This window comes from Cyclopterus lumpus, chromosome 1, assembly GCF_009769545.1.
Source record: "Cyclopterus lumpus isolate fCycLum1 chromosome 1, fCycLum1.pri, whole genome shotgun sequence".
Taxonomy (NCBI): domain Eukaryota; kingdom Metazoa; phylum Chordata; class Actinopteri; order Perciformes; family Cyclopteridae; genus Cyclopterus; species Cyclopterus lumpus.
Window position 1 is genome coordinate 4760884 of NC_046966.1, and position 13470 is coordinate 4774353.

Consider the following 13470-nt stretch of genomic DNA (forward strand, 5'->3'; position numbering starts at 1 on the left):
TCCTGCCGATTGAATGGTCTCGCCGGTTGTGGCCGCCTCGACTCCTCTCCGCTCTCTGGTTTAATGTTGGTGCCGCAAAGAAAGAAAAACAACACACGCACACACAAAAACAACGACCGTGGGTAAATGTTACTGAAAGAAAAAGGATGGAGATGACGCTCAGGGTGTAATGAAACGATGGCTGCGTGCTTAGTATCCCGATCAGCGCGTGCGCCGGGGGAGGTACAGGCGATCGCGTCCGTCCAAATGCACTAAGTCCAGTGGAGTGCTGGAAGAGGACCGAGGCGTATCTCTCTCTCTCTCTCTCTTCCCCCCTCTCTCTCTCTCTCTCTCTCTCTCTCTCTCTCCCAGTCTGTCAGTGTCCCGTCCTCCCTCCCTCTCTCCCTCCCTCCCCTTTCTCTCTCTCTCTCTTTATCTTCCGCGGCTGCCTTTATGTTCTTACTGACTTCAGCCGAAGTCCACAGGCACGAAGCGCAGAGGACCGTGGTCAACTCACACGCACACACACACGCGCACGCACACGCACGCACGCACACACTGTGAGGGAGAGACAGACAGACAGACAGAGAGAGAGAGAGAGAAAGAGAGAGAGAGAGAGAGAGAGGTCAGAAATGACAAACCAATTTGGAGGCGCGGTGGATGCTCGGTTGATCGAGCGCAGCCCGGCGAAAGGAGCGTTGCGTTGCAGGCGGGCGGAGAGCGGAGGAAGGAGGGAGGGTGGGGGAGAGAGGAGAGGGGAGCGAGAGGGAGAGGGAGAAAAAGAGAGATGAAGTGGTGGTGTGCGGTGGAAAACATGGAACTGGATCTGCGGCTCCTAAATCTCTGGAGCGAGGGCTCCACCTGCCGTGTGAACGCGCAGGGGTACCACAGCGTTTCACTGCGAGGACGTTTTAAGTGTGTATCTGCACTGTTTACACCAGCCCCACAACCGGATATGACATTGACGCGACTCGGGGGTTAATTGCGTAATTGTGCCTTTCATGGTGACAACTGAAGGTTTCACTCATTGTCACATTCTCAGCCAAACTAATGCGTCAAATTGGCGACCTCCCGGAACATGTTATAGGACGCTGCAGGTCTCAGTTTACGGTAAAAAAATAAAAAAATAAAAAATAAAAAAAGAAGAAGAAGACAGAAATAAGAGGTAACATCAAGAAAAAATGTGTTGAGAAAAGAAATATGTTTACAAACACTTACAAATATGCATATATATATATATATATATATATGTGTGTGTGTGTGTGTGTGTGTGTGTATATGGCGCATAGTGCTGCTGCCATAATAACTTGTTCTTATCACTTTCGTTGATACATGTTTTTCCCAGCAATAATGTTTTGTTAAGAAGGCGTGGGACCGGACCTGTGTAGACCTTCTATACATTTGGAGTCCTCATTTTATTCATACTTTCGTTAAGTGTATTTTCAAAATGCTACACAAACATGACGTAGATAAATGACATATCACGGTGCAGGGAGATGCAGCACACCCCTGGGCCATACAGTCTCCACCTAAATAATGTCAAAATGATATACATCATATATTACTGCGTAATATTATTGACAAAGTATTTGAACAAGTTATATTTGCAGAGTGCCCCACTGAAATGCATTAGCAGGATTACTGCGGGCTGTCGTCGGGATGAGCCCTCTTGTTGCCTGAAGATCACAGGGGTGACATGCGCACTGGGCGGCGGCGCGCCCCCAAGCCGCAGGACGCACACATGCTGGGGAAAGAAAAAAGAAAAGCAAAAAGCGCGCAGCGTGCTTCTCGGTGTCTCGCCGTCGCCCAATAAGCTGTTATGACCTGTCCCATCAGGGACGCGTCCTCCTCAAATTTCACCCCGCGGGCCGGTGGAGGAGGTGCTGGACGCGCTGCGCTCGGGGAGCTCGGCGCGTGGGAGGACCTGTTGATATAGAGCCCACCGGCGCAGCAATGGAGGTGAGAAGAAGCTTTCTGTCCGTCACTGTGATGGCTCTAATGCGCCCGGGTCATTTAAAAAAAAAAAAGAAATTAACTGACCGCCTTGTTGATTACATATCAAATTAATGCCTAATGGGCGCGTAATTACTGTAAATCATTCATTTGTAATGATTTTTTTTTTTTTTTTATCATTCTGACGCCATCGCTTTAACATCAACAGGTATTTAGATATAGATTTCATTAGGCGGCCGTGAAGGGTATATAAGTGCTGCCATACCCTCACTGCCTATCAATGCTCGACCTCTCTAATTAGATTTCAGATGAGTCGTTGTCATTTCCAGCTCATCGGTTGTTTTTTCTTTCTTTCTACAAATCAAATCATGTCATTGGTATCATGCTTTGATGCTATACAGACTCCCCCCCTCCCCCCCTCCCCTTGAGTCAGAATGGTCGGGAGGCCTGTGTGTGTGTGTGTGTGTGTGTGTGTGTGTGTGTGTGTGTGTGTGTGTGTGTGTGTGAGTGTGTGTGTATGTGTGTGTGTGTGTCGCTGTTAATTACCGTCACTGGCTGATAAAGCCCTTTGGAGAAGATTTAAATCCGGCTAAAGAGCATTAGTTGACAAGCAAGGCGCTCGCAAACAAACAGGCCTCAGTAGAGGGGATGTTTGAGGTGAAATGATACAGATGTCAACCAAAACATTTTTTTTTCGGGTTGGAATTGTATTAATAATGTTCAACATGGAACTTTTAATCAACTATTCATTTTGTGTGTGTGTCTGTTGTTGTTCATGTTGCAGGCGCCAAGCAGAGAAGAGTGTAACTGAAACCGTAAAGTCCCAAATACACAATCTAACCCCCCACCCTCCCACACAACGATCCGCAGAGGCCGCGATGGAAATCATGGGTAAGTGCATTCCGGTGACCCTGCAGGCGCAGTCTGAAGCCCAACACGTTCCAGTGAACTTTGGTGGATCCCCCCCCCCCCCCCCCCCCCCCCCTCGCCACTGCCATTCTAATCATGTGAGACTTACGATTTAAGGTTTGCTGTTTCCAGACAGGGCGAGGGGGGGGGGGGGGGGGGGGGTCACACGCGCAGGTGGCACAGTCTGGTCAGTAGTCAAAACGTTGGCCGTGAAGAGTTTACAGGGTCGTAACCTTCTGCCAGGTACGATTACTGCAAGCATGGCTTGTGCTCATTAGCTTCCACTCCACCGAATAAACAAGGGTGATATGACCTGACGCAACACCTCAGCTGTTTGCCGTTGAATTCCTGTACGACGTCAACGTTTCTTGAGGAACATTTTGGTTTGCGAATAAACATTTTGCTTCGGTTTTGACCCGGCAATTGCTGATCGAAACTCTGTGACTTTACCAAGAGAACTGAGAAGGAATTGAGAAGGAATTGAAAAGCAATCCCCCCGAAAAACTCAATTGTTTTTGAATACGTATCACAGTGCTGACAGGGGAAGTCATCCTGGATAGATTTTTTTTTTTTTTTTACAAAGTTACCAGAATATATTGCCCTATCGCTCCCAATTAAGCCCCGGCATTTCACGGCTTATTATCAAAGGTCCGGGTCTGTGTCAGGGTCGCTCGGCAGCAGCAGCAACAACATGTTGGAGAAATCCTGCATCTGAATGACACAACATTATATACACTTTCTCTGCAGACGCTCAGCTTGCCCTGGAGGCCGTGGAGAGACTGCAAGCCAAACTGAAGGAGCGAGGAGATGCCCCCACGCAGGAGAAACTCTCCCTGCTGAAGACGGTGCTGCAGAGCCCCCTGTTCCATCATATACTCAGCTTACAGCAAGCTCAGCGGAAGCCCCCGGCCAAGGTACAGCACAAGCAGGACTGCGTGGGCGTTTTGATGTATATAGAATGGTGGGCAAGCAGTCGGAATTGTTCCCAAAATACTGAATGCGCGAACCAAACTGGATGAATAATCAGCTTACCTAAGCTTACCACTAAAGCCCTGAGAAAAAGAGAGGAAGAGAGGGGAGGGGGGGCGGGGGGGAGAAGTGGCTAAATCTCATGCTGAGGAGTTTGCACAAGTCATCTGTAAGACTGTTAGAAGTTTCTTTTCAGCCTATACAGTATGTGTACAGTATGTATATATATATATATATATATATATATATATATATATATATATATCCCATATATGTCTCATGTCAAGACTTAAGAGAGGCAAGTTGCAAGTCCCAAGTCAAGACAGGCGAGTAAAGACAGACAAGCCCTGAATCAAATCCCAAGTCCAGACAGGCAAGTCCCAAGTGCAAACAGGCAAGTCCCAAGTCAAATCCCAAGTCCAGACAGGCAAGTCCCAAGTCAAATCCTAAGTCCAGACAGGCAAGTCCCAAGTGCAAACAGGCAAGTCCCAAGTCAAATCCCAAGTCCAGACAGGCAAGTCCCAAGTCAAATCCTAAGTCCAGACAGGCAAGTCCCAAGTGCAAACAGGCAAGTCCCAAGTCAAATCCCAAGTCAAGACAGGCAAGTCCCAAGTCAAGACAGACAAGCCTTGAATCAAATCCCAAGTCCAGACAGGCAAATCCCAAGTCAAGATAGACAAGTTCAGAGTCGGGACAGGCAAGGCATGACTCCCAAGTCAAGACAGATTCAAGGCTGGCACATGTTGAGTCCCAAGTCTGAACAAGCAAGTCTAGAGTCTAGTCCCAAGTCAAGACAGGCAGGTCCCCAGGCCTAAACCTTGAGAACAAGACATAATGCACTCTTGCATGATGCCTTTTTCAGCCTGCGTCTGTAAATTCTGTACCGCATGTTTTTTATACTGCAATTTCTTTCGTTGACCACTGCATATTTTTTGATACGCAAAAAAAAAAGGATTTTGGTATAATTTGTTTGCCAACTGGCGCTCAGTAACGTAACGTTACTTCCTCACGGTTCTCTCCTGCAACTTGTTTGGATGCTGTCAGATTGAGTTATTTAAATGAAGCGGATCCGGGGAATCCAGCGTCGACTGGCAGTGAACGAATAGCATGAGCTGAATTCAGGAAATGAAGGGATTCATGGTACATCGTTTAAATAGCACACTTTTTAATCTTTAAGTGCTTCATACAGCCACCAGTGTTGTCAACAGTAATGATCATGTCTGTTGCGGTGCACTGTAATAAGATAACCCCAAAGCACCACGCTCTTATGACATTAGCTTTGTGTGCCTTGTGTGAGCCTGTAGTCATTTAGCGTCTCTTCATTCCAGGAAACAAGGCATCATGTCAGTGGTTTCTGGATTTTTATCAGGACAGACACTGAAACCATTTTTGTTCAAGGTCTTGTATCTTTCAAAAATACCAGTTTTTATTTAAAGCGTAGTCTTAATAGTATGATAGTGTGTCTTTTATTCTACGACTGCTATTCCAACACGTGTCAACATTATTAGAGTGGGAAAAGCATTCACATCAGATATAAGCATCTAGCAGAACTCCCTTTTACACTTTTTAACTGAACACCAAAAAGACAATCAGGAACAGTGTTGAACTTATGTGGTATTGAACAGGAGCCTTTACCTCAGATCCTTATGTTCCTGCGCTCCTATCTTTTCCCTCTCTGCTCCATTTTAAACCTATCTTTCTTTACTTTTTATTTTGGCTAACACACATTTGTCCTCCCTCTCACATTGTTCTTCATTGTATCACAATGCCCCTCCTTTCTCAATTTCCTAATCCTTTCCATTTCCCTCCATCACTGTCTCAGCCTATTCCTCTCTCTCTCTCTCTCTCTCCATATCTTCTTCCTCCAACTCTCTATCAATCCCCCTTCCCCATCTCTTTATCTCTCTCGTCCATTTTCGTTCTCCCTTCCCTCGCATCCATCAATCCTTTTCTCATTCATCTACTCAGTCTCTCTATCCCACCCAACCCATCTCCTTTTACTTGCATCCACTCCATTTGTACCCTTTTATCCTCTTTCTCCCTCATGCCCTCATTTATCCATCACTTATTGGCTCTCTCAATCCTACCAGGGGAAGATTTCCAAATCCGTGTCCATGAACTGTGGCCCCTGCCAGGGCGTGGCGCTGGACCTGAAGACGCTGAGTCACAGCGACTCCTACACATGGGCCATGGAGAACCGAGGGACCAGCACCACCAGATCCATCTACAGGGACGGCAGCTCCTACTCCCTAGGCTCGCAGGATCTGTCCTTCTCGGACATCTACCCGGACAACTGCGTTCCCACTGAATCGCAAGTAGGTCAAAAATACGAACCGTAAATGAGAGGGAGTATGGTAAAAGGAAGCCATTTATTCTTAGAATCCATGAACCAACCACATATATATAGATAGATCTTTCACTTTTTCAAATGTAATTCATCACCATTCCAAATGTCACCTTTGATAATATCCCATTTCGTTATAAAACTCAAGCACATTGCATTACATTGTCTGAAGGTTTCAGCGCGTCTAGCTCAATGTCATTTCAAGTTTGCCATTTTTGTTCTTCTTTTTCTTCTAAGTACTGCACCCCACCTCGAATCTCCCGCACCATGTCGATGGGGAGAAACCTGTCTGCCATTGCTCACGAGGTACAGTCGGCTTGCATGTGAGGTGTTGCAAGTGAAAATCAAACTTCTTACCTTTCCTTTATACCACTCTCATGTATTTCTCCCTTTTCTTATAACCGCTGCCATGTCAGAGGCGTCATGTGGAGATGATAGAGCTGATTAACGACGGGAAAGGGCTGGGTTTTGGCATCATAGGAGGGCGGAGCACAGGTGTCATGGTCAAAACCATACTTCCTGGCGGAGCTGCCGGACGGGTAAATCCACCTGCCAATCAACTGCGTAGCCAGACCTTATATAGCAAGGTAAAGGAATAGTGAGTTAGATGAGAAGATCGACACCACTGTTAACGAGAGTGCTATCATTCTTCTCACCTCACTCTCAATGACAATAAGAGTCTTCCCCCCCCCCAAAATCTGAATCTATTCCTTCCTTATTGATGAATGCTAAAGGTCCATCAACATACTCAGATGTTGTATTTAAAGTCTGCGAAACATGCCTGTATTTAAAGATTTTAACACACTGAATGTTGTAACGGGACTCCCCAGGATAAGCGCCTGCGTAGCGGTGATCAAATCCTGCGCATCGGAGATACGGATCTGGCGGGCATGAACAGCGAGCAGGTGGCACAGGTGAGTCTTCGTTTGTATTATGTTTCAAATAACAGCTAAGTCTGACCCAGGCTCTGTGTATCTGTTGTTTACCACCAGAAAGTAAGTTCCATAGAAAAGCTGGGATTGATTGTTCTCAGTGAGCCTAAGCTACTCTTAAAGGGCAGCTGTCTCTTAAAGCCCAGACCAGTGTTGCCAGATCTTTTCCAATGAAAGTAACTTGCAGCGCTAGTGCCAGTAGGTGCTAAATCAAGCAAGAAAGTCTGTGTTGTCCTTCAGGCCTGCCTCCATAGCCACTCCCCCAATAATGATCAATAAGAACGTAAACAACAACAAGCTAGCTGTTATGCTAGCAGCTAGCAAGACTCAGGTAGCCTTATTACAGTCCAGCAACAGCAATTAGTTTTTTTTTTACATTTTTCTTTTTTGCTGTCTGGATGTAATGAGTATTTCAACAAGATATATGAAAAAATGTCTTCAACAGATTTTTTAAAATTAGATTTAATTTATTTATGACATGCAATTGTCACACACTATCACTTTTTCACACCCACATATGACCACCTGACCGCAGGTGCTGCGAAATGCTGGTACCAAGGTGAAACTGCTCATCGCCAGGGATGTTACCAAGGACAACCACCTTTCATCTCCTGTCCTCAGCCAAGACAGCTTGGACGGCAAGGTGTGAAATAGATCGAAAGTGGAACGCTAACTTTTTATGTTGAAAGAAGAAAAAAAAAGAAATACAATATTCCCAATAACAACATGGTTTGTTTCACTGTCTGTGCTTTTTACCAGCTCAATGACTTGATTGACGACTATGAGTTCAGCGTGCAGTTCACTAAGAACAGTCGGGGCCTGGGATTCACCATTTCCAGCTACATAGGTGACCTAAACTCAGGTAACCATAGTGATGAATGATACCCGCTACATGTGAGGCATTAATGAAGATGTGTGAGCACGAAGCTACGTTTACACAATCAACGCTACGTTCTCCTCTTAATTGATCTCGCTCTCCCCAGTCTACAGCGCCGGTGTGATAGTGAAGAGCATAGTGAAAGGCAGCACCGTGGACCAAGATGGACGCATCAACGTCGGAGACATCGTCCTCTCTGTGAGTTCCTGCTAAAAGCTTTTTGGTTTGGTTATTGTGCCCTCTGAAGACAAATACCTTGTTGTCTGAAATATCTTCTCTGCTGAACGGTTCTGGAAATCTGCACAGTTTGCAACTTTGAGTGGTTCCATACACTGTAAACCAATTAGGGTCTTTTTAAGCTGATGGAGGGGAATTCTTCTGGTTTTTGCTTTTACTCCAATCCGTCTTTTACCTCTGCTTTCCAACTTTTATTTTTGAATTACTATTGATTTCTTCTTGCTTTCCCGTTTAATTTACCTCCGCACCGTGCGCCTCTGTGTCTCCATCATACCTGCGCTTTTCCTCCCGGCTACTCCCCACTGACGCATTGTCTCGTCCCCCCCTCCCCACCAGGTGGACGAGGCCAGCCTGCAGGGCTGCAGCGAGCAGCGCGCCATGGAGGTGCTGAGGAGGACGGGCCCCCTGGTCCGACTGAGGCTGCTGAGGAAGGCTGTCCGTCTGAGTCACATCCTGCCCCCGGTGCCTCCGCTGCACCCCCTCCGACACTCCCACAGCTTCCACGAAGGCAATCCCTACAGACTGGGCCTCAACAGGATTCAAGAGACAGGTTGCTTTTTGCTGAGAGAGGGCTGTTTGAAGTTACTGAGCATATGGGGGAACACATTCACGATGGAAGTAATCATCCACAGGAGCTTCCTGCCCAGTCTGGTTGAATCATGATCAAATTCACTTTCTGATACCTGCTCAAAGTAGAACAATGCTTGCTGGGAATTTGTACACGTTCTTGTGTGTTTGGGTCCCCGCATGTGCGTGTGCTCAAAACGCATCTCCCCCCCCCCACCCCCTCCTCCCCCCTTGTCTCCCAGGAATCTGCTCCCTGCGTGAAATCTCCCGGAGAGCGGCATACGCCAATGGACGTCCCCGACACGGCTGCAGAAACGGTAAGCTCCCGCTTCCCGTGCTGCACCGCGGCCTGCAACCGCATCAGGGGACTCGGGAGTCTGATACGCTGATTGGACTCGGGGAACGGCGAGGCGTGCTCTTTGATGGGAGTCTATTTATAGCGTTGTTCGGTCGTGTGTTTACCCGACTAATTCAGCTGATTCCGGGGGGATTTGTCCTCGTGCCCCGCCTGCATGTACGGATTCATTTAGACAAACATTTTTTGGGGGGGGCTTGATTAGAGAGCACAGCCCAATAAGCCTTGATTGCTGCAAGGTTTTTAAATCAAAGAACGAGAAACCATTCGTATGCAAAGAAATCACAAGATGGTGGGCGTGAATTTGTGTGTGTGTGTGTGTGTGCCTGTGGAATGTGTGTGTGGGCCTGTCTGAGTGGGCCTGTCTGAGTGGTTGTGGTTGACATGCTGCTTTTCCCCATGAAGAATTATGTTGTTTTTGTGCACTATAAACCCGCCAAAGTGATGTTTTCATATAGAATCCCATTCTTTATTGATTGGACCATCCAGGGCTACAGGAGCAACAGAAATGGGAATGTGTGTTTATGTGTGAGGTGAGGGTGATTGGCTTTGTGTGTGTGCACATTTTACAGGTTTGAAACTGTCACCGGCTGAGGAGGAGGACCTGAGGAAGAGGTGGCAGCATGCAGTCGGACAGCGATATGAAGTCATTGTACGTCTCTGTAGTTTTAAATGATCATTTACGATAACGTGCATAGAAAAAAACCAAAATCCTAGTATTGTGCCTATCTAAATGCTTTATTATTTTTATTGTCATGTCATTTCCAATAAAAAAAAAACTCCTTCTTCACCGCTCAACTTCACGTCACTCTTTATAGGTGTGTCAGCTGGAGCGGTTCAGTGAGACGAGCGGCCTCGGCATCAGTCTGGAGGCCCGGGCGGGGCATCACTACCTGTGCTCCGTCTTACCCGAGGGCCCCGTTGGCCAAAGTGGCATTATCTTTACTGGAGACCAGATATTGGAGGTAACGGACTCATCTGCAACTCAACTCAGCTCAAGTTACGAGATCATAGATCTAGAATAGGAGTGGCGCGGACAACACCTTTCAGATCAACGTAGCGGGATGGTCGGAGCGGCGGACATTTTGACATAGTGCCGTTGCCATCACGTTGTAGCGGGCTAATCTCCAAAGCCCAACGCTGCCTCCAAACAAGCTCCTTTTCTGTAACCGGTGTAGCAATAAAGCATGATGGAATTAGCAAGGCTAGTTAGCTTTAATGCTACGCCGGTTAACAGAAATTGAGCTGAAATTGGTTGCAAAGAAAACATCTAATTGTAAGAAAAAAGGAGCCCACTTTACCCGAGTAAACATTGGACGTGATTTTTTGCCTCTTCACATTTTAACCCTTTGTTTTCAGTTAGGGAAAGTTCATTGAAACATTCTGGTCCATAAAAAAAATATTGTTCAGCATTCGGTTGCACTTCTGGTTGCGAAAATGCCGAAATGTCGAACTCTCGGCTTCAAAGCCGCAGTTAACAAAACAATGGGTGTCGTTACTTCCGCCTCTTAAATACAGTCTATGGGCATATTGCATATCATAAGTCATATATCAGAAACACAGTTTCAAGTACAGCCTGCAACATAAGAACGTGGGTGTGAGTATGTGGGCCCTTGTGCATTTGAGCGTGCCCTCCTCCGCTGGGCCAGTTCACGCCTCCTTCATCATGACGAGGACTCAGATGAACTCGCACAGTAGCTTTTTGCTCGCTGTACACAGAACAGTTCAAACTGTCTCGTGTCCTCCGTGTCTCTTTTGACACGTGCGTCGCAGCTCCGACCCCTTTGATCTCCCCCGGGCGACATCTGCATGGCGGCGGCGTTGTTCAACTGTTTGTTTTTTAAATGAGCCTCGCCCGCCTACAGCTTTAACACTCATACACACACAGTCATGGGAAGAGACACTCTTTAAATGTTTCACTTCAACCTTTTATAGCACAGCTGTGTTTTCTCCCTCTATTTTTTTTTTTTCAACCCACGATTAAAGCATTACCCAGCCAATCACAGACCATAGGAATATCCATTTTAAAAAGACTGCTCATTTATATTAAGTGTCCTCCTGGCAGGTGAATGGGATTCCTCTCATTGGAGAGACGCACAAGGAGGTGGTCAATATTCTGAAGGAGCTACCGAAGCACGTCTGCCTGGTGTGCTCGCACATTGTACCCCCCACGATTCCCGACAGCGATGAGGAAGAGGAGGACGACGCCCATCTCACCCTGAAAGAGCTGCTGGCCGAGTTCAACGACAAGGTGAGGGCACACATCGGTGAAAGGGTGAATGGAGGGGTTAAGCATCAGTGTAATACAGTGTAGACATCGTGAATCAATCTCCTTCCCTCTGTCCTTTCTGCGTGTCCCAGTTGGACCAGGGTTGTGTCATTCCCTGTCCCACGGCCGAGGACATCACCAAGCGCGGCGTGCCCCCCATGTCGCCCCCTCTGGCCATGTGGGAGAGAGACGCTCAGGTGGTCGAGCTGGAGAAAGGCGAGTTGGGACTGGGCTTCAGCATCCTGGACTACCAGGTCAGAGACGAGCCCGCGAGCACTTCTGCAAATAGAACAGACTGGAATAGTCTGCGGTCTAAGAATAGCAGTGTCAGGTTGGAGAGGGCGAAGGCAAAAGAGAAGCATGTGGATTCTGGGTGTTGCTGAACCGTTGAGACTGTAAAGTTTTCTACAGTTTTTTGTTTTCGTTCAAAAAAACATGTCTTATTGAGCTAAATTCATTGCTCTGGCTTTTTGTTGCCATGGAATGAAATGCCAGCTTTACTGCAGCTTGTTGCCTTTATGTAAGACCACTGGTCCCTTTCATTCTGTCGTTTACCTGCATTCATCGAGCACACGGTGCACCTAATTTATCTCAAAGTATCCTTGTGTGTCTACCGTCCTTATATCGATCTCTAGGATCCTGAAGATGTCACCAAAACAGTTCTGGTAATCCGGTCCTTGGTGCCCGGCGGTGTAGCGGATCGAGACGGTCGCCTGCTGCCTGGTGACCGGCTCATGTTCGTCAACGAGTGTGACTTGGAGTGCTCCAGCCTGGATTACGCCGTGCACGTCCTGAAGTCCACCGGCTACGGCCCTGTGCACATTGGAGTTGCCAAACCACTGCCGGTATGTAAGGAGATGTAAATATCTCATTTGATTTGAAAATGTTATGGTTGTAATGCAACAAAATCCCAGGGGGGTAGGGAGCGAATTATACTCTATATCATACTTCATGTTGCAAAGTACATTTTCTTGAAAATCCAATTACAAACTGGATCTGTGTTGTGCAAATCCAGCAAATTGAAATAAAACAAAACAAATGAAGGTGCTTTGCCACAATTTAGCAAAATAGAAATGCACGACTGTGTGAAGGACTTCCTGCTCATTAAATGGCCTAATACACCGAGAGTTATCAAAGGGATTACTATTATAGTATGTGTCTGACAGTAGACACTTTATATATTGTCATAGTGTGTCATCGTTGACTGCAGCATATACATTATGCATACATTAAAACGTGGACTTTTTAATTCAGGATGCTTTACTTTTATATTAGATATGCAAGACAATTACCTCAATGTTTGTTGCTTTTTTCTGAAGAGCGCTGTATTTATTCCTCTTATTGTTGTGGACTGTGGCTTGGTAACAAGCAACAAGAGAATCCAGTTACAAGCCGTCTGAATTTTTAATGCAGCTGAGAGATGAACACAATGCTCGGCCACACTACAGATGGAGAGAAAGGGGGAGAGGAGAAGGAAGTGTCTAATTTACAGCACCCTCTCTTTAACCCCACTTTTTAAGCAAACATACCGTTTTTTCTCCTTTTTTCTTTGAAACTCCTTCATTGTAATTTTTGGAAATTTTGCTTTCTCAGCTGGAACTGTGCGGCGGCTTGACGCCGATCTCAGAGAGGAGCCTGCGAGCTTCCTACGATGACACCGATAGCCACACTCAGATCAGCCTGCTAGCCGAGGCAGCGGAGGCTAACGCCAACACCCGCAACTTCGAGGACAACAGCGTCACCCAGCCGTGTTACATTTCAACGGTATGTCAAACAGCAAAAAAATAAATAAAATGGATTTAAAATGAATTGGTATTGCTGGAAAGTTCTTTTCACATACTTTCTGATCACTTCTTTTGTGGTTTAGAAAACCACTAGAATTGTGGTCCACAGGAGAGTAAAGGGCACTTTGTCTCATGTTGTCGGCTTGACAAATAATTAGGTGCCATCCTACAGAATTGTTTAATTATTATTTTAAAGCACTAGTTCTGTGTATCCTATCTACCGAACATTGATCTGAATTGGTCTCAATTCTCAATTTGAAAGTTCCACATCTGTTATTTTGTTCGTTAAAAAAAC

The 13470-nt window shown here is 46.4% G+C and overlaps 1 protein-coding gene across 1 annotated transcript in view; it reads left to right on the top strand.

Annotated features, from left to right (window-relative positions):
• Positions 1–2810: 2810 nt before the first annotated feature.
• si:dkey-92j12.5 (multiple PDZ domain protein) overlaps positions 2811–13470 on the top strand; it is a 33811-nt gene continuing 23151 nt past the window's right edge. The window contains 17 exon segments of the mRNA XM_034545465.1: positions 2811–2823; positions 3589–3753; positions 5890–6125; positions 6392–6460; positions 6571–6693; positions 6985–7068; positions 7622–7729; positions 7846–7948; positions 8070–8161; positions 8537–8750; positions 9010–9084; positions 9695–9774; positions 9941–10087; positions 11188–11373; positions 11484–11645; positions 12027–12236; positions 12985–13155. Coding sequence (XP_034401356.1) covers positions 2811–2823; positions 3589–3753; positions 5890–6125; positions 6392–6460; positions 6571–6693; positions 6985–7068; positions 7622–7729; positions 7846–7948; positions 8070–8161; positions 8537–8750; positions 9010–9084; positions 9695–9774; positions 9941–10087; positions 11188–11373; positions 11484–11645; positions 12027–12236; positions 12985–13155 — 2238 coding nt within the window.